The sequence below is a fragment of the Micromys minutus genome (genome assembly GCF_963924665.1).
Source record: "Micromys minutus genome assembly, chromosome: 11".
NCBI lineage: Eukaryota > Metazoa > Chordata > Mammalia > Rodentia > Muridae > Micromys > Micromys minutus.
Genome location: NC_137980.1, coordinates 7462366 through 7488122, shown reverse-complemented (window position 1 = coordinate 7488122; position 25757 = coordinate 7462366). Strand labels below are relative to the sequence as shown.

The 25757-nt window shown below is 38.8% G+C and overlaps 1 protein-coding gene across 10 annotated transcripts in view; it reads right to left on the bottom strand.

Moving 5' to 3' along the window:
• Positions 1 to 25757, bottom strand: part of MEF2C (myocyte enhancer factor 2C) — a 160626-nt gene that overhangs the window by 83573 nt on the left and 51296 nt on the right. For 9 of the 10 annotated variants that reach the window (XR_013975245.1, XM_080925307.1, XM_080925308.1 and 6 more), the window contains one exon: positions 7457 to 7649. Coding sequence is in view for 9 of the 10 variants with exons in the window: in XM_080925307.1 (XP_080781433.1) it covers positions 7457 to 7510 (54 nt within the window). In the remaining variant the exon portion in view is untranslated. Of the gene's footprint in view, positions 1 to 7456; positions 7653 to 25757 lie in introns of all 10 variants that reach the window. The other variant, XM_080925309.1, reaches the window with a different exon arrangement.

Genomic DNA, 25757 nt, shown 5'->3' with positions numbered 1-25757 from the left:
TCCTCCATTTAATTATGTTATTTATTTTATTTTATTTTTTAGTCTTGCTAACATTTTTGGAAGAAATATAGCTTCCAAATGTTTTTCAAAAAGTGCAATGGGTTATCAACTTTAGAATAATGCTTTCGCCATAAGTTTGAAAGGATTCCATCCTAAATGAATAACTTATAATGCTAAAGGTAGGTCTGGCTACAAAGATCATGGCTTTGAAAACATTTGCCAGTGTTTCTTTCAATTCAGAATGTGGAATTATCTTACTTCGTGTGGTGTACCTGTCCGGTTCACATCTTACCGTTAGCCCTCATAAAGCAACCTCACATTTCATGTGTGTTTGTGCACTTGAAGGGATGAGGCACGAATGTTGTGAGCATGTGTTTACAGAGACAAAGAGAGCATTTCCTGTCAGCTTTCTAAAAAAATGTTGAAAGTTTGGAGGTACAGGAAAATATTCTTACAACTTTTCAGTTGTTTGTCTCTGAATAGAAATTATGTCAGAATCATAAATTAGAGCAGAGCCAACCTAAGCATCTACAGAAAGCACTTCTTTCTTACATGAAGAACGCTGAGCCCTTCTCCAGCAGAGTTTTAACTTCTCTTGGATTTCCTATCAGAGGAAACCTAACGAATGTCTTTCAGAGTTGGGACACTCTTTTTCTTGCCACAGGGAGCAGTTCTAGCTGTCATAAATATAAAAAAGCACAGCCATATGAGATGGGTATGTGTGCACTGTGTGTTGACTCAGTAATTCAGAGACTACTTGTCAACAATTTCCTAATTGCTAAAACCAAAGAAACTCACCTGGCATCCTTTAAATCACATACGAGCACCCCGAGGACTCCTTGCTACTCTTTTCTCTTCATTAACAAAATTTCCAAAGTATAACAAACACCATTTGTCTCTGCTTCTGGGTTTCCTTGCTAATCTCTTTCCATCCTGATTTTGAGATTAATTAGTAAAAGAATGAAGATGGATAGGGAACTATGCATTGGATATTCCAAGTATGTATTGGTGTAACCTTGAATCAACGCTAAGCAATATGTTTCTTAACAACATCAGGATGCTCCCATGTTTCATTTATATAGAATGACCTGAACATAATTTTTATACAAGTTCAGGGAAGATTACAATGTGTTAAAATATGTTATTCATGGAAAAGTTACAACATTAGGAGGTTACATACCAAGTTACTTTGACTGAGACAGAAAACTCAGCATTTTTTTTTTTTAATTGTCATTGAACATTTTATTCACAAGATCTGCAGCAGGGTCAAGATTCCTCCATCAAAGAAGGGTAGCTTCGTGGTACTGTCTCCACTAAAACTGGCTAGTATGACAATGCTGTTTCTGTCAACGCGGAAGAAAGTGCCTTGACAATGGGAGTACAGAACTCTGGCCTCTATGGCAGATGACAGATGCTTATTTTGTCAAAACAAGTAATCTGCAACGCTCTAGTCTTCTACCTTTGAAGACCTAACTGCTCACCACTTCACCAAGCTCTACCTAAGTAATTAGCTATCATTTCCGAATTTAGAATTGTAACCAGCCCTTTTAAATTTGTTCAAATTCTGAATACCATCTTGAAGGGAGGTTGCGCTAAAAATACCTGTGAAATTCGAGCTCAAATGTAAAGAACTGAATATAGGCAAAAGGAAGCCTTTTATGTTGAGTCATCTGAGGGAACTGCAGTGTTTTTTTATTCTTTAGTTTACTACAAAATATACCAGAGTTAGCTGATAAAAAGTCAGTGTGTACAAACTATTAGCGATGACATCTGCAGCGAACACATTTCTGCACGCCTTCCCTTAGTTGCTGCATGCAAAGAAACATCTAGAAGCCCCAGAAGAGGAAAGGTCAGAAAATTGAATTGTTATGAACTCTGAATTATTTTAATTTTAAGAGGGCTCTTTTGACTTACTAAAAGGGTCATGTTACTGATTGTCTTTAATTTGTGGTCAAGTTATTGCCCTAATAATTATGCAGAATTTTCTTTGCTTTCAGAAAACAAATACCCAGATCTAAAGGAGGAAAGGAAAACTGCAGGCCTGTGTACGTGTATGTGTGTGTGTGTGTGCGTGTGTGTGTGTGTGTGTGTGTGTGTGTAGGTATAGGTGTAGGTATAGGTATAGGAATATATCCTAAATGTACTATCTACAAATACTTCCCTCTTGTAGTTATTCATTTATTTAGACGTCTTTCTTGTACCAAGTTGCATGAATATATTGGAATTTAATTATCTTAGCCCTTTAAAAGTAGGGAAGATGAAGAATTCTGTACAAACATTTGAGCAAATGTGTAGAATTACTTAGCGTTCTGAATACACACACACACACACACACACACACACACATCTTCCTCATAGAACAGGCTTCTAATTATACTTTGTTTATAAAAATGAATCACATAATAAACTAATTAATTGTTTGAAGCACCAACTAAAGGATGTGAAACATGAAAAAGGCCAAGCCTCTATGACTGCCTAAACATTAAGGGCCAAGGGTAAGCAAGGAAACAAGAAGATGGAGAGATGGGAGACTGAAATATTAGTTACCAAAAGCTTGGAGGTAGAAGTGCTAAAATGGCGAAAAGTATTTGAAAAAGCATTTGGTCAGTAACACAGGCTTGAAAATAATGCCACCTGTGCAGGATCTAGGATGCTGTCCCCACCCGCCCTTGCTCTAAGGCATGCATTGTGCACGTCCTCTAGGCTCTTCCTTCCCTGCCCACAGGCTGTCCTCTCTGCAGCTGTACTGCTCAGGCTCTCAGCAAGGGAGCTTTGAGTGTTCCTGCTCTACCCTGTCACACCCCCTCCTGACATTCTTTCATGGTAGAACTCCTCAGCATGAAAGCCCAGCAACTCCTGATAGAAATCACTGTGACTGTAAGAAACAATGGCTCCGAGAGCATGGTTGGCAGTGGGAGACATTGATATGTGCATTCGCTGAGCATTTACATCCTGGGCACTTCACATGAATGGCTTCATATCTTAGCAGTGTAATATGCTAAGTATAATGTGGGCAAATATTATTAACCTTTATTCTAACAATGAGGTTCGGAGAGGTTAAATAATTTGCCCTATTATCCTATTTTGGAGGAGTGTAATATAGTACAGTATCTATCAAACCAAGGTAACTGTAGAGTAATGTAACTCCACATAGAGATGGAACTAGAAACAGGTTTGGATATTTCTAAAATGCAAACTCTTATCCATTATCTCTATGGGTTCCAATGTAATATGATTGGAAACAGAGAAGTAAATTCTTGGTCTTTTAGCCTTTAAGTTATGTCAGATGCAGCACTGCATCTTTGCAAGAAGCATGTTTTAGTTTTGAAAATGGAGAGTTTGAGACTAGGTCTTTGTCATTTTCCACCCTTTGCTATAAAGTCTTGACCAGTTATTCTGAGCTGAAGTGGACTCTAAGCGTTTTAGGAGGTTGTTCAACACAATGTGGAATTATTTATAACTCTAAAGTCACATATCAGACTCAAGTCCTATTCAGAGTGATCTGAATCCTCAGGCAAGCCTTTTTTTCTATCTCAAGCCTTAGAAATTGCGTTTCCTCTAGAATGCTGTCATTCCCATATCTGCACCTGCTTGGAGAAGCCATTCTCCAAGCCCGAGTGCTAAATACAGCACTCCTTGGCTGTTCCTTCACAGTGCTTTGATAGTTTCCTTCTCAGACCATAAATGACATTTTTTTTTTTCTGTTCTGTATTTCCATCATTCATGTCTAGTTCAGTCCAGCAGAAGTCTATAAACTATGGTCCACTTGGCAATTGTAACTCATGTTTGCTTTGTCAGTTAACATTTTCTTATTGAATATAGACATAGATCTATTGTCTCTGGATGCATTCAGGGCCAGAGCACCTAGGGAGAGCTCCACAGCTGAGTCAGGGACGGCACAGCTCATACTGCAAACAGTATTTGCTACCTGGTTGTTTGCAGAACACTTGGCTCATCTGTGAATGACACTGTTGTTCACTCGTGAGTGTTTTCTTTTGGTCAGGGTGCAGTCAAATAATACTTGTTGATTTAATAAATAAATAACCTTTAGATATAAAATAGAATCCTATTTTGAGGATGAAATGGAATAATTTACATGTCATCATTGGAAAATAGTTGGTAATGACTTTCATCAAGCTGTCTGAGTGTATTTGTAAGATAAATTGACAAATCATGAGTTTGTGGTACATATTAACTTAAACTTAATGAAGGCTAAGAAATTGACTTTATAAAATTAGAAACTGAAAAAAATGTAAAGTGAAAAAAATCTAGTTTTTATCTTTATTACACTATTTTATGTTTCTAACTTGGAGCTTTACCCATTGTCTCCTTGTTATAAAGGAGACAATGAAGGTAGAACTCTGCTATAAACTACTATTCTGTCTTCAGACGAGTTATCTTTCTGAAACACAATGTATTAATAAGTTCTGTGGTATTTTGGGGCTCACTCTGGGTTAGAATTTCTTTTTTGCACAAGTCCATATTATTCTGTATGTGGCCAAATACACATGCAAAGGCAGAAAAAAAAAAAAACTGTGTTCACTGCTTTCAAGAAGAAAGAGCAGTGAGCCTCTGTGTGAGGTCCTACTAGGCCACCCCAGTGTGTGAGGTCCTACTAGGCCACCCCAGTGGAGCAACTTCAGAAAGAGCTAAGCTGCTGGCATTCTCCTTTTCAACATGTGAACACATAATTTAAAAGATGCCCAGGTTAGGAGCTCCTCCACACACTCACTGGTTTTGATTATCAGAAGTGACCTATATACTCTATGCTCTTATGCGAGTGGTTCTTTGGACCATCCACACCGAAAATGAGAGGTGAGCAAGACAAAATTATTAAAAATGATAGCTATTTAAAACTGTCAATAGTCATCCGGACAACCACTGAAACATAGCTTAACCCACGGAAATATTATTGTTACTAATTTTCCTCAATGATATTGTACTAAAAGGCCTACTGTACACACAGACTCTACACCCTATAGAATAGAATGAAGGATATAATACTTTTCAGAAGGTCAAAGTAAGCTGAATTTAAGTACCTTTTCTCTTTCTTAAAATTATTGCGACTTTAATATAGGTAAGAGTATCTACAAGCATAGATCAAGGCAGCTACATGTGAACATTTAAATTTGCTCTGTCAAGAGGACAATGTGACAATTCTTGTATCTCTATAGATGCTTTGTTTCCTTAAAAAGTGCAGCAAAAGTCTACAAAATTCAACCCCCTACAATTTTTATTCTGTCTTTATTAGTTAAAAAAGATATAGTTATTCTCATAAAGCTAAAAAATAGATCATATTATTGATAAATTATAAAGGTTGATTTGCATGTTTTTTTTTACCCTAACAGACTGTGTTATGTGTTGTTCAATATTTCAGGCTAAATGTCAGATTCCAGATATAAATGAACAAAAATAGTGGAATTCCTCATTAATCTTATATTCAACTCAAAATTAAGCTCAAAGCATTTTAAGTCCCCTGGACCTTAGAAGATACACTCGTTTCTGAAAACAATCTTAGAAAAACAAAACAAAACAAAACAAAAAAACAGTCATATCTTAGTTCTTAGAAGCTCACTGGCTTTCTGGAAAGAGTCATTAGTAAACATAATAAAATAATGATTCTTCTTCATTCTAATTTATGAGTGTAAAAGGCATTGTGTTTTAAAGGCAATCTCTTTTCATGTCACAGAAGGGTAAACAGGGACCAAATGGAAGGCAAGTGTCTTTATTTTGAAGACTTAAGAGTGTGGTGAGACATTCTCAAGGCTAAATTTAATATTTTGGACCATAACTGAGTGAGTGAGTGAGTGAGTGTGTGTGTGTGTGTGTGTGTGTGTGTGTGTGTGTGTGTGTGTCTGTGTGTCTGTGTGTCTGTGTGTCTGTGTCTGTGTGTAGGGGCTCTGTCCTCTCTTAGGGCCAAGGTATAGGTTTCATAGTTTTCATGCTACTGAGTGTATCTAGGTAAGCTGATTCCTCTCAAGGACTGTCACGTGATATTTAGCAGTAGTATGTGTCTAAACATTCTAGCCGCCCTCACATAGCCTAGCCACTCTTCCCGGAAAAAGGACAGTGACTCAGAGAGCAGGCACTAGTGATGGACAGGTCCATATGCAGGGCTGAGCATTTGATATTTGAAGTCTTCAAAACTGGTTGTGTCTTACAGACATTATCCCTGGAACTGTAGAAAGAAATGATAGTACCATGGTTTCTACAATTCAGGAAGTAGGGAGAACACGTGTTAACGAGTTCTTGCTTCTGTGTTTTACACAACTACCATCTCATGTGAACATTCTGCTGTTGTTGTCAGGAGAGTCTGGAAATGTTTGGCTTTACTTCAAACTCTCCTTTGTGCTGAGAAGAAAGCTGGCCACTTCTCAGAGAGAGGATATTTAAGCTATATTATAAAGTTTTAAATGGATGACCACAAAAGGCCCAGTTCCCATGCATGTAAGACTATCTTTGTTTGATGATGCGTGCAGTGTAGCAATTCAACGCTTATTAACTCCTACTTACTAAGCTGTGCATGTCATCCAACTACAGCTTCCTCTGAGAAGTGGGAGGTAGTGAAAAGTGAACAACCTTTTTTTTTTTTTTTTAATGAATCAATGTGATATATTTATTTGTTTATTTACTTTACCCTTCAATAAATATCCTTTTATTTTATTTTTTAATTGAACAACTTTATCTTAAAAAACAGAAATAAATGTAGAAATTTAAAAATCATTTTTGCATAAAAGTATATGACTACATTTTTTGTCAGTACTTGATTTTTTTTAAAGGTTTGATAGTGTGCATTAAAATCTTACTAGTTACAATGAGCATAAAGTACATGTAAAACAAAATGTAACCTGGAAATAGTCAAAGTTTTCTTGGTGTGTAAAGATTAAGCATAATGGTTTTTCATTTTTTTGGCCTTTGTTTTTCTTGAACTTCATATAGTCTGTGAGTTGTTTCTGGGGTGTTCAGAGCTTTCTGAGGTTAGTATCCAATTATCAGTGACTGCACATTATGTCTGTTCTTTTGTGATTGGGTTACCTCACTCAGGATGATAATCTCTAGATGCATCCATTTTCTTAAGAATTTGGTTAAGTCATTGTTTCTGATGGCTGAGTAGTAACTCCATTGTGTAAAAGTACCACAATTTTTGTATCCATTCATCTACTGAAGGACATCTGGGTTCTTTTCAGCTTCTGGCTATTATAAATAGGGCTGCAATGAACATTGTGGTGCATGTGTCTTTGTTGTATGTTGGAGCTTCTCTGGGGTATATGCCCAGAAGTACAACCACGAATCTTTAAAACGTATTTCTAACAGTCAACGTTCTCTTCCATGCTTTGTTCCAAAGAGATGCAAATCAACAGTTAAACTGAACACATTGAGTTCGCAGAGTTGGACATGGCTTTAGGACCTTGGACACAGTCGTGGAAAGGATACAGAGGGATGCTCCCACACTCACCTGTCTGTTACGCTCATCCATAATCCTCGTGATCTGAATCTTTTTTCTCCCCATAGTCCCCGTGTTTCTTCTCTCTCTCGTCCCTGAAATTATGTATTTTTTCCTTCCTTGCCTTTCTCTTTCCTGTTTCCTTCAAACAAGTTTCCTTCTTCAGCACCTGCACAGCTCAGTTCCCAACTCCCTGCATTCGTTCCTGCTGGACAAAAAGGAAAAGTTAACAATTCCTCCACAGCCAGCGCTTTCCCAGGTTCAACACCAGGAAGCTAAACCTCGCCAAACAATAATATTAATAAAAAATAACTCTTTTTACAAAGCACAAGGCACATCACTCTGAAGCATACCACACAGGGTGGTTTGCTTTGCTAATTAAAATAACCTTATAAGTAATTTAAGAAGTCATTTAAATGATGAAAACCATGTTTCAAACCCCAACACTTGAAATGAACTGTATTTCTGCAAAGAGCTTCTTAATATGTTTTAATGAAATTAGGTGACAATTTTCACCCTTCTGTTATGAAAAATTACCCAAATCAGAGAGTTAATGAACCTTTATATACCTGTGTATGCTAAGTAGGGCATCTAATTCATTTCTGAATGGGAAACAATCTCGTGTTTTGACAGCAGAGGTGATAACGCCCCTAGTTATGCAAATAAGATGGACGATTATGGAAGTGCTCTTTGATATATGTAAATGTCAACTAATTTAAAAGTAAAGCCTTTAATCTTATTTTAAGAAGATCACTGCTATTCGAACACAGGAGAAGTAATATGGTGCGTCTCAGCTTATGTTCAGGCGTCTCCCCTCCAGGAAGCTCTTACCCTGTCTGTTAAAACCATCCTCAAGAATGCTGGTCAGTGAACAGAAATTAGAGGTGCCAAAAGCTAAAGTTATCATCTCATTTGTAATCATATACTTTCCAATAATAGACCACAGCCCTCCAAATGTAAATGTTTAAAAGAGACATATCTTAACTCCTTAGGGAGTCAGACACAAAATTACAGAACCTTGATATTATATACCAGGGAGCTCTAGGTCATGAATTAAAATTAAAATAATGATTATCAATTACATGGCAAACCCATAGAGCAAAGAATATTAAAAGTCTATATTTTACTCTGTTTAACATTATATCTAAAAATATTTGACATAACGGAAGTGAATTTTGATGACTTAGATATTAAGTAGGTAGGAAGCATCCACATGCTTGGTTCATTTGCAAGCAGCGGCTTCAATTATTTTGTCTCCTCTGATGTCAGAGGATGTAACTACTTTCCACACTGCTCAGAATCCCACATGCATTCTGTTACGCTGAACCACTGTCCTGACTACTTAATAGATTATTTGGCGATAGTTCAAGGTTCCCAGAACAGAAGAGGCTGTTAGATACTTGGTCTGATCCTCAGATGCCTTTTCAATTTCTTTATTCTTCGTTGCCTTGAGTAAATTTTTTTTAAATAAAAGTTTAGGTAATTTTCTAATTGCAGAGGCTATAATGATATAATTAGTTCTGGTGGATTAAGCATTGCTTGATCACTAAGACCATTCTCTCCCCTTTACCCTCTGTCCTCCTAAATGGCAGCTCGGTTTGGCCTTGCCGCCCACACATGTGAGCTACACCATGACTACGGCGTGCTTGTCAAAGATTACCACCTCAGTCACAGTTTTCCATGTCAGCAGCTGCCTCAAAGTTTTTAAGATATATGAACGACATACTATGTTAAACACCCACAACCTAAAGACAGCACTCTAAGATACCAAGCTCACAAAGATAAAGAATTTGCAAAGCACAGCACATCTTGTATTCAACACTGTTAACTAGTCCAGGCATTTAGTCTTAGAGATGGTCTTAAAGAGCACACAACTGGCAATCTTTTCTGTACTATTTTATTATAGTCTTACCCAAGAAGCAAGCAACAGCCCAGAATGGTACTTCTCCTGCATGTGCAAGACCCCAGTGGGACAAGAAGGCATTCTCCATCACAGAAAAAACAATCCCTGGATCTCAAGTCAAAGCATATGGGAGTATCTCCTCTTCCTCTCTCTTAGCTGAGGCTGGTGGTACTATCGGCTTACCGGACTATGCCTGCCTAAGCGCTTACTCACTTTAGGTGGAAGGTCAGGGTGAACAGATTAGAGGAGTGGCTCAGCAGGGAGGAGGTCACTGTCTACAGACTTGGATTCAAAATACATGTAACAAAGCAAGTAGGGAAACGGCCCCGAAAGAGAGCATCCTTAGAGACCAAAAGCTCCTGGCCACTGAATGCAAGAGAGTCTCTCCCCCAGCAGCCCGCATCTGAACTTTGGAATCAGATACTGTGTTTAGAAGAGGCCAAGGAAAGTGTGTGCTTTTTAATCCTTAAAACACAAGGAGAAAAACTTTTTTAGAACCACATATGCAAATGTATTATTAGCATGCTTGTATGTGCAAATGTGCGCACACATGAAGTGATCGAAGAAAAATGCCATCGACAATAGTCTGTTTTGAAGTATGGCCAGGTAGTGGAGAGAGACGGAAATTTAAACCTAATTCTACTTTTATTTTGTTTTCTGCATAAAAACAATGCTCAATTCAGTTACTGAAGTGTTGCTTTCGGAACATTCACAAAATGCAGATCGGTAATAAGTCCACAGAAGCCAGATAGCAACGGAGCAATGATGACCTCACCTTCCACGGCCATCAGGAAAAACTCGAAGAATTAGGAAGGTCAGCACCAGTGCATAACTTTTGCTTAATTTTGATATGAATACTTATTAACTTAATTTTTTATGCATAAGCTATATAGTAAGGTTTGTTTCAAGTATTTCTTTTCAGGAGGGCTAGAGATTATTACTGTAGTAAACTATTCGGTGGTTTTGCAGGTATATGAAAAAAGATTATTAGTAGTTAAACTACATGTAGTAGAGTTCAGTCACACTGAGAACTTTCATTACGGATAATTGACCACAGGCTTCGTCTGGACACTAGTGTTTGCACATGAAGGAACCATTCTTAGAAAATGACAGCTACATGTAAACAATCAAAACTTTGAACAAGAAGGAAAGAAAAAGAACCCTGTATGGAGTTACAGTCGTCTGCACTTTTTTCTTCCTTTGCCAACTTAAATAAAAAAGTAAAGTCAGTCTGCTTACTAAAAGGGGAACTTCAGTATGGCAGGCTTCTGTTCCCTCTGAGTTTGGCATAAGTGGACAGACAGACTTTGAAGGCAGAGTGCTCTGAGACATGCTCAGAGAAGAATACCTTCTAGACAGTTCTTCTGCAGACTCCCTCATTTACAAACAAGCTAGTTTGATTGACACACCCCTCCCCCTCCTCCCACTCTTTCTTGCCCTCTTCCTCCCTCCTTCCCTTCAGCAAATCCCTCCCAGTAACAGAGAAGACAGAATGGCAGGAAACACGCACAGACTGGCCAGGGAAGGATGTGATGTCAGCAACCACGAACAATAAAAGGTGTAAAGGTGCTTCCTTCCCTAAACTGCTCCACGAGTGTAAAATGGGAACCAAAACTCTCCACTTCCTTCTCTGAGCAGAGCGGGCTGAGTGTGTTCTGCAGCACACCCCACACAGGCCTTGGTGCGCCGGTTCAGATAAAGGACAGTGAGGGTGAAGGCAGATGGGAAACACACAATTTCTAATGTCTGTCTTCCAAACGCCTGAGGGGAAAAACATTCTGGTTCTGGGTTAATGTTTTATTATGATTACCTTTAGATACAAATAGGAGAAAATAAACAGATCAAAATTGACTTGGGTGAAGATACCTCTCCCTTATTATCTACTATGAGTTCTGTACAAAGACAAGTGAATTACAGCTTCTGGGAGAGAACTTCATCAGGACAGCAGTAAATAAATGTTTGTAAGTAATATGCATTGATTACATGTTTCATTCCTCACTGCACAGGAACGAGCAAGCAGTGAAAAAATAATTCTTGTTATCGAGGCTCTCGGGGTTACTTATAAAATTCAATTACAAATCGAAGTAACTAACACAAACTTTCAGTCGATGGTGAAACTATTTTTATGTCCTCAATGCTTGGCTTCTCTCACGTGGTAATGGAAGTCGATCCTAAAGTTTCTGTAGGAAGAAAACCACATAGCAACTGGGTCTGAGTCACCCACAAATTTCAATCATCTTCCCACAACACTTTGATTTAGAAATTAAACATAACCTTCAGTTACATGTTTTGATTGTAGAGTGAGACTCCTAGGCCACATTAAAAGGTGTGGGAAGAAATTAATTCTCTGCTGCTAAAATTACCTTTGCAAGGCATGTATTTTGTTTCAATGAGTACAGTACAGTCACTTAAATAAAAACAGCCCGATGAGGTGAAAACATTAGAATATACAATGTCAATCTACAAGGAGAGAATTCTTTATTTCTTTTATTCAAATTGGCAAATAATGTTTCCTCTGGCTCACATCTACATCACCATGAGTATCCTCAGAAAACTTTGTTTTGTAAAACTCAAGGCTGAAAATTAGGCACAGAGTATTACCTAAGAAGTAGTGTTATTAAATAAACGAAAGTCCCTTGTGTAACAAGAGGCCAAAGTGGCATACGTCCTGTTTCTGGAAGCCTGTGTTTGTCCCTAATTCAAGAGGTTTAGTGATTCACTACATTTCGAGGGATACTTTGCTCATCACCTGCTGTTAGATACATTAAACTTTCTACTTGATGGTTTGTTTGAAAGACCTATGAGGCGTGCAATGATGCCTTCGTTAAAAAGAACAGGCAGAGATACCTGCTTTCCCTCAGGAGCTTCAAATAAAATACCCAATTATTATCATTAGCAGTGTTTGACTGTGTGATAGGAAATATTTCTCTGTTCCTGAAACCTCACTCCATTTTCCTCTAAGTTTATCATAGATTTTACACAAGAGAGTGCAGTTGGTTTTAAAGCCACATCGCTGAGGCTCATCTTAAGACCATAAAAGGGCCATTCCCTTCCTCTAGATAAACACCAGTGGTGACAGACATTTCCCAACTGATGGAATTTAGTATCAATATGATGAACCCTGAATTACCTTCAAGCCTCAGTACCATAATGTTACACAGGCAAAAAAAGCAAATAGAAATGCTTAAAAGCAATTCTTACTCCATTGTTCCTCCTACCACAGGGCATTTGCATATGCAATTCCTTCTGTCTGGAATACTCTCTCCCTTCTGCGCTTAGCTTCTTCCTTCTGTCTCAGTTGCAGTTTCCTAAGGAGCACTTCCCCTAGATAACTCTCAAAGCACCAAGTCTCTCTCCTTTATAGACTCACCATGGAGGGTGTGGGCAATCAAATGTCTCATGTCTGTAGAGCTGGGATCTATCCTGGCATCAGGTGAACAGGGGGACTAATAGTTACCAGTTGATTAATTGAACTCTCTATCAATGTTTTTATCTCTCATCTGAGGTATTTAGTAGCTATTTCTAAGTACTTAGTGCTAAGTACTTTTTCTCATGTTTTGCTTACACTGAAACAAGTTGGCAACCTTGGTTAATCCTTTATCATGGTGGTGTACCTTGTCTTGTAGGTAGAGTAAAAATAATCCTTGCGGAAGTGAAAGCTGAGTCTGTGCATTAGGAAATGGGGGTCTCAGGTAACTGCTGCCTCAGCTACAGTTTACCTGAAAGCGCAAACACACTTGCATTTGCACGATGGTTGGTTACAGCCTCGTTCCGTATGATTCTACAGGAAGAGTAGCGTGTATGACGGTGCCGGGAATGTGGGTTACCCACCACCGCATGCTGCTTTTCATGACTATGTTATGGAGTAAGGTTAGCAGTAGACAAGGTCATGTCATGCCTGTATATACAACCTGGGAACCTCACTTATAGTGTTAACAAGCATTCGATGAGGAAACATGCCATACAAATTAAGGACTTTCTCTTAAGTGTCAGCCAGAGAAGAACTTCAGGCTGCAGGAATAGAAATAACTAGGGAAATACATCAATTTCCCAGTGACCACAGCTGCTGGAAACTCTATGTGAGCGTTTCTAGTCCTACTTTAGTAAGTTTCCCCAAGGACAAGAGGAGATGAAATGTATGTCAGAAATATAATAAGGCTAAAATGGAGCTCATTTTGAAAACCCTTGCAATTAATTGAATAAGTGGGTCTACCTGCCGCTGTCATTTAAATAAATCACTGTATTTACACAACTGCAGAATTTAGGAGCAACATACCTCCAGACAACTGTGCAGCATTACCAACAATTTGACAAACATAAGGAGGCACAGATTCCCTGTCACAGTTCCCCATAGTCTGCCTTGGACATTTTCCCCCACTGTAGTTAAAACGGCATCCTTCATTCTCCAAGCCAAAATAAACTCCAAATGGTCTAAATATGTCAAAAGCCTCATACTCCTCCACGACATGCCAGATTTCAGTCTTTCCATACAGGCTACATAGGTGAGACAGGCTTCTGTCACGTCTTTGTTCTCCCAAACACACACAGCACTCGCCAGCACACGTTTGCTGGGGCCAGTGAGGGCTGTGGTGAGGTTTCCCATGAAGGCAAAGCTGGTTTGTATTAGGCACAAAGCTAGAGCTACTGTGGAGCATGACACATTAGGGTCTGTGTTCCGCCTGGAACCACTCATGAGCACATGCGGCTGGAGTTCTTTCGCTGCTGTTACTGAACAAAGCACGTTAAGCACTGTACTCCACCAGCAGCAAAGAGACTAAATTGTCAGCTTCCAAAGTAAGGTCGGCTCAATGTGCTACACGTCGCTAACACACATTTTCATCTTCTTAGGGTAAAAATCAAATTCCAAAGGGTGTTAGGTTCTTTTAAAAATGATTTTTCTCAGTCTTCAGTATAGTATATTTAATGCTTAAAATGGAACTATTCTATAAATGTTTTCTTCTTGTGACTTTGTATGTGTCAGATTTATTGGTGTGTGTGTGTGTGTGTGTGTGTGACGTGAAAAAAACCAAGTTGGTCTTTTAGAATATGTAAATAAAACAGTGAGTGCACTTTAAGCCACCTGAGTACTCTCACCAGTAAATAACCAGACATCAATGGTTAACAAGATATTCTAAGTGAAGATGATATTCCCTTATGTTAAACAATCCAAATGATGTCCTTAAAAATAATTTGCTATTCCTATTACTTATTTTCTCAAATTGTTCAACACTTAAGGATGACCTTACAAAGGGAGGTCATGCTGTTCTTCAGTGGATATTCTACTTGTTTATTAAGTAAGAAATACTTGGTAAATCATCTGGTACTTAAAGTGAATGTCACCTCTTTTAAATTTGTGATTAAACCTTAGACAATTATTCAAGTTTACAGGGTTTTCAAACTTCCATAAAGGACCTGTAAAAAACACAGATGATATTTGTGGAAATATTATACTACTCATGTGGAATATAGTGATTCATCATCTTTCTCGGTCTCTTCATCTCCTCTACAGTGTTCTAATCAACCTAATTAGGGTCTGGCTCATCTGAAATGCCCAGTGACAATTTGCTTAACTCTACCCCACTGTGGTCTTCTGTGAAATCTGATCTCCTGACAGCAATCATTAAATGGTCCCAACTGGCCCCAATTAAGCCACACAGCTCACGGGCTCCCTTACAGTGTCCCCTTTCATTCACACATTGTTCTTTACCTTGGTTTATTTTTCTTAAAGCCAATTAAGTATGTGTCTTATCAAGTGGAACTAAACTTCCTTGTGTAAGCTGGCCCAAACAGGAGCGTGTGGAATGACTTTGCCGTCCCACTGTTGCAGAACCACACAGGGCTTGCAAAGCCAAGCTCTCGTGGTGTCATGGCAAAGATGACAAAGACACTGAAGATGACACTCCACACACATTCTCAAGATAATGCCCACCTTTCTACAAGTCTAACGAATATTAACCATTAATGGCTTTTCGTTTTTTATCTGTATTTGGACGTTGGCTTTGGTTCTTATTTGTAATCATTTATAAGTATTAATTCTTACTTCTGTCTTTTTTTTTTAAAGCAATAACACTTCTGAAGTTAACCTTTCCTCCCCTTAATTTCTGCTGTAATCTTTTCACGTACGCTCAGTGTAAGCCTTGTGCTGGCATTCCCAGGCCTTCCTCTGAGTGCAGGTAGCCTCAGGATTTAGAGCTCATTGGCTGTGTATTCCCCCAGGGAAATAGCTGATTAAAAACAGCCTCCTGAGGAGATCAGTGCCTAGTCACGTCTGGCTCTGTTAACATCTGGCTCATCTTATCTAAGCTCCTGATGTCTAGATGGAAATCAACCTTTGGCTTTGGCTTGGAGAACTGCTGTTCATCTAGAGCCCTTTACATGGTGAGGCAGAAAACACTGAAATGGGTCCCAATACTACTGATGGTTGACATGAGAACTGAAGGCCTCAATCAGTTACCTTGACTAACTCCCCATGATTATAGACGAATACAGCACATTTTTGTATCTCTTTGAATTATAGTGATCACTGATCATCTGCTGGTACTTGATACAAGCTATCTGTCACAGCGCTTAGAACAGATGGATTAGAACATTTCTGCTCCTCTGAATCATACATTAAAGTTGACATTGGGACAGAGGACTGGAAAGAATGTTATACATCTTATATGATGCTAACCTTGATGTCTTGTTTTCATCGCTTGACTGATAATGGAATACTGAAGAAGAAAAAGACTAATAGGAACAACAGAATTTTTAACATTCCAACACATTTGTCAACACCTAGAAAAGCACTTTCTTACGTCCAATTTCTTTATAACAGCTGACTCTCTACTTCATCGTCCTCTCAGATAACTTGCTTCCCTCAAAGAGGAACGTCCAAAATGCCCGCTGCAACATCCTGATGATGTAGAAAGTACTAGTCAGAGTTACAAGGGACTGACTTAAAATGTGGAATAAATGTTCTGAAATCTCAGTAAAGCAAAGCAGACGCTGGAATGCTGTATTATGAAATGCTCTTCACTGTATTATAGTAATCTCCAATAAGATTTGATGTTAATTTTAGAGCATGTGTCTGCTAAAAAGGGCAAACCCTGCAACAGATTTAGTACAAAGGATCTGAAAATATCCTGTGGAAAAAAAAAATTCTGTAGCAAAATCAGCCAGCCCCAATGCTGCCGTTAGTCAGCACTACAGTGACGTGCGGATGTTTGTAGTGGTTTGAGGAGCCAGCAGGGGTGGAAACTTGACGTACTCCTCTCCAACATGATTGCAATTGAACCTCATCAAAGTAAGAGCTCATAATTTGTCACAGAAAACAGCCAATTAACATATGTTAGAAAAAGGCTTCATAAAGATAATATATGATTAAAGACTCAGCACAGCTGTTGAAACTCAAAACTATGCATTTAAAAAAGAAATCTCAGCCCAAGCTTCCGTATGGTTAAACTGATAATGGCTACTATGATTTTTTTTTCCAAGTAGAAAAATATAATTACAGTGCTTCTTGTAAGTTTGGGGTTGTGGCAAGGGAGAACTGGGTACTGTGGCGGTATTTACCACGCCTCACTCAGTTCTATAAATAGTCGGAGCCCTCGCCAACACTCTGTAGTTATTTGTTATAGAGCTATTTTAAAACACAGACCTTCATTGTGAGCTAAATGGCCTTCAGGATGCACTTTGTAGTCAGAGCATTTCTCTCGGAACTGTATCCTTCCTTTATCTGTGCGAAACTCCAGGACAACCAGGCTCTCCACACTGCAAAACATGCCAGGGCTGTGTAGCACTGGGACTTTACACTACAGAACGCTTGTCGGGGGCAGGGGGGTCAGCAAGGGCGCCAGCAAACTTCAGAAATGAGATTATTGTGCAACAGGCCTTTTCCAGGAGGATGGAGTTCCAGCCTCCGTCAATCGATTTAGAGACGGCTCATCTCTGCCCCACATTAGGTATATTCTGATAGCACATTTTAAACCATGTTTGAGCTTGGATTACATACAAAAAAATATCAAATTCTAGCTTCATTGTCTTCATGCACGGCATACCATGGGCCAAACTCATGGTGCTTAAAAATACAGGAAAATGTCTGATTGCTAGTCACAGAGAGCGACAGGCATGAATCAAGAGAGCTCAGCGCCAGGGACATCACCGGAAATGCAACAGAGAGGGTCTGGGTTCCGTGGTGCTTATATTCGCTTTTTGTGACAAGTGTCAGTTCATAAGCTCAAACACTCTTGACGATTTAGACAGTGAACCTTTCTGGAGAAAATGCTATAGAACAGCAGGCCGGGGGTGAGTTGTTACAGGCGAGAGGAGGCGGGGCATTCACTCAACAGCCTAATAAGGTGGTGCTACTCTGGGAGACAGGAAGATGTAGACCACCCATAGAGAGGTGTGCTGACACTGGACACTCCTGTGCTCTTCTGTCTCAGGTGCATCAAACTCTGTTCAACCACAGTCTCCTAACCTGGGTATCCTCATCAGGAAAGTGGAAATAATCACACACTTATTCTGCTATGTAAAATAAATCCACGCTCATTTGTTTAAAAAATTAGGTTTAGTACATTTTTTTTTTTGTTTAAACTTCTTTTTTATCATGGTGGAATATAAATTTGAAAATGCCCTGAAAGCATACACGAAACACTGTGACGTCAAAGGCGTCTACATTGACCTCAACTGAGTTCAATGATACTTTTTTTCTTCAATATACAGTTATTTTATAAAAAATACTGTCAACTGGCTGAAATTGTTCCTAGGAACGTTGTTTGTTTCCACTTGTGAGTGTGGATAGCACCATGGCCATCTGCTGATATACACAAGGTTACTCCAAATTCAGATCACAGGTGGTGTGTAAACACTCTTACACATCACTCGTGTAACACGATCATTTACCCTGCTGGTTCCCTCTCTCGATCTCTAAAGACTTCACAGTGATGCAATCCACAGTTTTGACTGAGATCTCAGCAATACCTAAAAATCCCAGTGCTTCCTGTATTCGAAATACTCATGTGTATATATGTGCTCCATCTAATGGGAGGTGGTTCATAGTCTAAAGCCAAACAGATTAATTTCCAACTGAAAATTGAAAGACAATTTGAATTACTTTTTAAAACTGAAGCATTTTAATAGGGGAAAAACAAATTGAAGGATTATGTCTTGGTGAGTATGGAGTTAGAGGAAAAGAAATGTGATTCACTTTCATTTTAAACATTGCGACACAGAGATGCCCCCCAAAAGAACTACATACTTTTAAGGGATAGAAATGAAATTTTCCTTTGCAATATAATGTCAAAGAAAATAAACATCTTACTTTTCCCTCTCTCTCAGTGTTTAGAAGCAGTTATACAAGCTTGATCCTTTATAATAGGCCACTTTCTTCTTTTTTATCTCATGAACATAAGTTTCAAGTACCTCATACCATTTGCCGCGTAGCCTAAATTAATACTTATTCATAAGATTAAAGGTTCTAAAGAAGAATCACAAACTTAGAAGTATTTAAGTCATAGAACTGTGTTTTTTCTTGTCCCCATCACGAAATATTTGATATTTTAATCTTAAAACATTTAACTTTATCCTCAATGCTAACCAATATTTTACAGTGCATTTTCTCCTCCCTTCCCTAAGTACCAAGATGTCCTTTATGTTTCACCTACATTGTCTTCCAAAACCAGGTCATGACTGCAAACCAAACAGGAGAGCCAAAGGAGTCTCTCTATCGTAGCAACCCCACTCCAGGTTTTTTTCATTTCATCACCTTTCTTTATCTCCTTTTGCACATGTTTAGAACTGAGGGGATATGGGGAGTGAAACTGTCAAAGAGCTAGGAATAGAGGTGTCCTCAGACAAGCAAAATGCTTCCTCTATAATGCCCAGGCGAGGTAAGGCAAGCTCACTGCAGAGGAAAGGCGCCTGGGCCAGAGCTGAGCTGAGACAGCTCCTGGAGCCCAAGGCCTGGCAGGAGGCTCCTTATCTCTGCATGTCTACACATTCTGTCCTGGGCTGTTTTCAAGGATAGATCAAGTCATCCTTGGCAGATAATGCTAAACGGAATGTATTACAGTGCTTTCCCCTGTAGAAAACATTCTGTTAGCAGAGGGCAGACATTACTAAAAGGAGCTGTTATTTCAGCCCGATTCTTTCTAATCTGGAATTGAAAAGAAGGTCCTCAGAGGTATAGGCAAAGTCATGACTGTACCCAAGATCTCTGCAAATTTACACATGCTTCCCAACATGGATTCCAAAAGTGGCTGTCCTCTAGCTCCATGTCCTGCCTAATTCCTCTGTCCAGAATCTCAGAGTACAGAGCATTCCCAGTGTATGTGGGTGATCCTCTGACAATACTCTCTTCCTCTGATAACACTCTCTACAGAAGAGGCAAGCTTCTAGCCTCTGAGGGGTGAGTGGCTCACAAATATCTACTAAGTTCAAGGATAGTGTAGTATGAAGAAATGCAAAAAGAATGGGGGAGCCTTTCTTCCAGTTTTATAAAAGAAGCACACATTAGAGACAGGTATAGGAAATAGCTGCTCATTTAAGCCTAAAGTATAAATAGATACTTAACAATCAAAGAATGCAATTTGTTCCTAAAGCCCAAAGAACTGCAGGCAAAGCTGCAGTAGCAGCGCAGGGAGACAGACCTCTCTGGGGCTCAGGTGTCTTCTGCTTCCCACAAGCTGTAGACCAGGTATCTGGGCAGCAGCTTCAAATATCTTTCTGTACAGGCGCACGAGCCAAGCTAAGTTCGGTTTCTCATGTGCCTTTCAAGTTCCTAATGTGGTACAAAGTCGAAAGCAGTGTAAATTCTGAGGTTGGTGTGTCTCCTACGAGGGTTGAAGTCTGTAGGCTGATAGTAAGTTTTAGTTTCTGGACAAATCTTTTGTTTTCTTACCTTCATCCTGTCTGCTACACCCTACAATACTCTCCTGTTTGCAAGTTGTTACCTCAGAATTCATACCTTTATTAATTTTGGGGGAATTCTATGTGTTTCAGTGTTCAGAGTCTAATTATGTGTTTTTTAGCACTTTTACAACAACATTATTTTAGTAGTAATTGTATGAATATTAGCTTTATAATAATATACTTAATATAAATATTAACTGAAAACAGTTAGTATATGGAATACATATGCCATTCATAGTTAGATATAGATATATAATACTATATATGTATTATATATATGTTCACATCATATATAATATGTGTGTGTGTGTGTGTGTGTGTGTGTTCACATCAGGGTTCCTCTGTGTATCCCTGGCTGCCCTACTGTCCTGAAACTCACTATGTTGACCAGGCTTGCCTCTGCCTACGTATAATAAAATAAAACATACTTCTGGGGGCGATGCAGTTATGTTATTGAAATTTCACACACTTTGGTGCTTTATACAAGTTCACTGAAGACGGTATTCTATGTAGTCTTGTGTTATCAGGGCTTGTAGAGAAGGAGGCAGCAAGATTTCGTATAGTTTCAGCATGTGTCAGACTATTTTTCCAGGCAGACCACTACAAGTGGTAATAGTATAAACATATACAAACTCAGTCATATATTTACACATGATATTGTACTAATTAAAGACAAAAGTGGGGTCAGGGCCATTAAAAACTCTATAGGTATTACTGCTATATTATACCCAAGGCCGAATTTAATGTGAGATGTCACTTGAAAGATGAAAATGCCCACCTGTTTATTCCATGCAGTCTAAGGGAGCTTCCATGAGCAAGAAATGTCTATTTTTAGGTCAGAAAGAATGGCCAAGGTGGCAACGATTGCCTTCAGAGTAAAAGGAATCTTGCAATATTTATATCAGGGTCTTTGGCCTATAGGTGTATTTAGAAAAATAGGTGTTTCAGAGGGGGAAACATTGACAAATTAGTTAAATTAGGCACCAGGAAAATGGACATTGTCATTGGGTGACACAGTAGTTGATGGGTCATAACCCCAAGGATTCTAAAATTCAAGATTATATAAACTAGACAAACAACAAATACAGCAACACTTAAGAATTCCCTTGTAAAAATTAGTTGATATCATGATTTCCTAAATCACTATGGAGAATTTTAAGACAAGCCCCCAACCCTCCTATGGTTTAAAAATTGATCTTTATATAAAACAATAATTTACCAAGCAAGAAAATCTTTAAAAAATGAGGGGGGGTGGTGGTTCTTTCTTCATAATGGTAACATATAGATCTATGACGGGGGGGGTGGTTCTTTCTTCATACTGGTAACACATAGATTTATGAGGGGAGGGTGGTTCTTTCTTCATAGTGGTAACACATAGATCTATATTTCTATTCAATCTGGATGAGCATTGGCCTTCTGGGTCAACACTGGTAATGTCTGGACTTAGTCTGTCATCTTTCCCACCTTTAGGTAATACCACAGAGAAATCATTTCACAAGGATTCCGCCCCTCCTATTTTAAGAGCTTCCGGAAAACGAGCGCCACAAGCTTCCTCAGTAAACTATTTTGATATTTCACAGCTCTGAGCCAGGAAATTCTTCCCCTCACTTAATCCCTCCTAGAATACCTTGTCTTTGCTCACTCCTCTTTTCTGCCCCCTGCACTGAGAGCAGCACTTGGCAGACAGGTCCTCCTTCCCTACACTTGAACGCCTGGGTTGAATTTCATGTATTCTTGTAATCCTTTTCTTACTTCAGGAACCCCCCCCCCATGTTGTCAAAGCTCTTCATTTCAAATTATATTCTTGCTTTTAGCTCTATAATCCCAAACTATACATAGTCATAAAGAATAAAAGTCTAACCTGGGCGTGGTGGTGCATGCTTGCAATTCCAGCGTGTCAGGGGGTGGGGGTATGAAGTCTGAGGCCAGCTGAGGCTACACAGCAAAAGTCTCAACACTCCAACTCACTCACCCACGCACATACTCAAAGCACTCAGTTTTGTCTGCCTTCTTCTAAGTTTCTGCCTTTTCTCTTGCCACCCAGCTTCTCCCTTCCTATCTTTCCAAACACTTCAATTGTATAGAAGATTCTTTTGGTACTTAGTGTTAGCCCTGAAAGTATGAAAGTGTGTATGTTTGGGATGGTATTTTTCACACTAATGGGTGAGTTTGCAATCCTGGACAAAATTAAGACTCATGGAGAGCTGAGATTATATCTATTATCATTTCTATATACTTCATTATTAATAAGGAGAAGAATCTTCCCACTGGCCAGTTATTATTGCTAAATGACAATTCGTTTGTGCTCATGCAGAGAGTGCCATAGGATGAGACCACACAGACTGAATTAAGAATGGGAAAGAAGAGAGCTACAGACTATAGATCCCAGAGTCATCTTGCAATCTGTTGACAAAAATTAAGGTACACTATGCTATGTTAGTTACCTACCAGATTTTATTAAAAAATTTCTTAAGCCAGTACCTTAAGTGGACTTGCAATAGGACAAAGAACAAAAATTCCAGCAATAGGCTAACCTTAAGGAACTATGTCAGGGGGAAAAGACATCCAGGAGACCTTCACTTCTTAATGTCATTTGCTTCTAAACTCTTCTAACACTTTTGTGAGATTTCATGTGGCCACAGACACACATTCCTAACACTGATTAATAAAGGTAAAAACAAAACAAAACAAAACAAGCCACAGCAACACTTCATCCATCTCTTAATTCAGTGATTTTTAAAAACAATAGCTGTTCCTGGGATTGTTCTTTCTGATATGTGAACGACTTAAATGGCAAAAGTTTCTGCTCTCACGTAATTAATTCACAGTCTCTGCACTCTTTGAGAATCCTCCCTCCTCTCCTCCATGTTGGTATCCGGGATGAAAGTTACACACACACACACACACACACACACACACACACACACACACACACATGTGCACACACCTGCACACATGCATGAGTATGTCTGTATGTGTATGTGTGTGTATCTCCATTTCCCTTCTTGTTACCTGAATTTAATCCTTTACCATTTCTTAAAACATTGATTTTTTAATTCTTGCCTTTCTTGCAATTCTGTTGAGTTCCACTCCCCATTGAGATTTCTCTCCTGACAGCCCAACAGCTTGCTGCTCTGTAAAGCTTCTGATACAAGCAGTAGTGTCCTCTGCTCTCTTGTGGCACCCTTTACGTTCCAAACTAACTTTTCTAAGGGTGTCTTGAGCAATATTCATAATTTGTGCGATGTCTCTTCTGGTGAAGTTTTTTTAAAAAATTTTTCTGTAGCTAAATTTTTCACATCTTTAATTTGTGCCTGTGCTTGGAGCCCAAAACATTATGAGTCCTTGGACAATCACCAGGTTTAATAAAGACAAAACAAAACTTTGGTAATGAAAACTTTTGTCTCAAATTCATTGAGAGGGAGAAAAACTAATTCATGAAGAAAGATGATGTGAGATCATGTTTTCTGGTGCCAGGTAGCTGAGTGATCTGTAACAGTAATATTTAGATATTTCTGTTACATTCAGCTGAGGTTTAGTAATCAATGACTCTCATGGAATAAAAGACAGTGGATTGCAACACAGTGCAATTTCAGACATCAGTCACATAAAAAATAAAGTAAAAGATACACAATGAGAAAAATCCTTTCTTGAGAATTTATGAATACAGAACAAGCCACGAAATTACAGTAAATAAAGAAGTATGAAATACAGTGACTATTCCTTTGTCACAATTTCAGTTTTCATTAAATATGCTGGGAAAATTCTCCGGAGGATAAAATGGTGAGATTAAACAAAATATTTGTGTAGCTAGGTGTTTGTCAGAATGTTGGATGTCTAGGAAAGATTTCCATGTATTGTATACAAGTCCAAAGGCTAGCAATCATTTCAGAAAAGTGGTGACGTTTCAAGTTAGGATCTCAACTGAATCCAGTAAGCAAGGTTTACTTGACATATTTTCACCTTTTTAAATCAGTAAAATCCTCTCTTCTCTTGTGGTTATGCACATTTAAGAACGCAAGGGTGTGAACTCTATGGGACCAAGTGACAAAATTTCCGGGACTCTTTAAGACAACCGTATGGAATTAAGTGACAAGATTTCTTGCATCATCAATGATTCCTTTCCTTTTCCAAACAAATTTCTTGAAATTGTTGATGTGCATAGTTTTTACAGTGAAGTATCTGTACCAGAGTGCACTACGATGCTTCCATAGACCACAATGGCCTTCACTTTCCCTGCCCGGAGGAAGGGAGATGGAGACAGAGCCTACCAGCATTTCACAGGCTCCCAACATACATGGTGTTGTGGAGATACTGTCTACCTCATGTAGCTCTAACCTCAACTTATTAAAATCTGTATGCGATATTTTTCAAAATATCTCATTTGTTCTCTCTCTCTCTCTCTCTTTCTCTCTCTCTCTCTCTCTCTCTCTCTCTCTCTCTCTCTCTCTCTCTCTCTCTGTGTGTGTGTGTGTGTGAGTGTGTGTGTGTGAATTCATGCATGCGCCCACATGTGTATATCTGTGAACTTACAACATGAACAGGATTCCCATTTGAATTTCTTCTTCCATTGGCCATTTGCGGTTTCCTAGTATTCTAAGTCTTTAACTTTCTTCTGTGCCCACAAAGCCAAACACAAACAGGTTCACTACCTTTCCAAATACTGCATATGCATATGCAATCTAACTTTTAAAACAACCTTCTCTTCCCCAAGGAAAACCCCTATATTTTAGAATTAAGCTAATCAAGAAAGCAAAGTCTAATTCGTGAATTCTGTTGACATGCTGCAAGAAAATCAATCATCAAGCAGAAATTCATGTTACGCCATTACGTAAAAGCTGTGATTTTCATGATTCTGAAATCCGGTTTGGGAATCTAATGTTTTTTTTTTCTAAGAGTCCATTTCCAGTTATGAGATAATAACTAGGAAATATGTAAATTTCTAAGTAAAGATAGCATGATTTATGACCTGTTGCCGAGTAGCCACGTCTTTCAGCATCAGACCATTATGCTAAGAAATCGAAGTTCAGATTAAAATTAGAGCAAAGGAGGGAACCATTTGGCATCTCCCTGCCCCTAATTTGTGCTTGACAGTTTATTTCTGTGAAAGAGTTGTCCCTCTCCATGGCTGTACTGTTCACACTGCATGAGCATGTCCTTGGGAAATGCTTTTTATTACTTCTATTAGATGTGATATCTGGGTAAATTCCTAATGTCATCTCATAGTACCTAGAATATTTACAGTGAGTAAATAAAGGCACAGGAAAACATACAGCCTGTCCAACTTCTCACCACAAGAAACATGGAAACCTGCCTCTTGTGACAGAGGCTGACCCCAGCCTCTTCTCTGCTGCTGCAAGTTACAAGAATATGTATTGTTGTGAATCAAAAAATGCACAATGTTGTGCTTAAAAGTTATGAATCAAAGGTCCTTGTCAGGTAAAAGGGAAGGATAGAAAATTCAAGTCAATCTATCACCTGCACTTCTATCTGAAAGGCAAGCTTCAAGCTTAATTT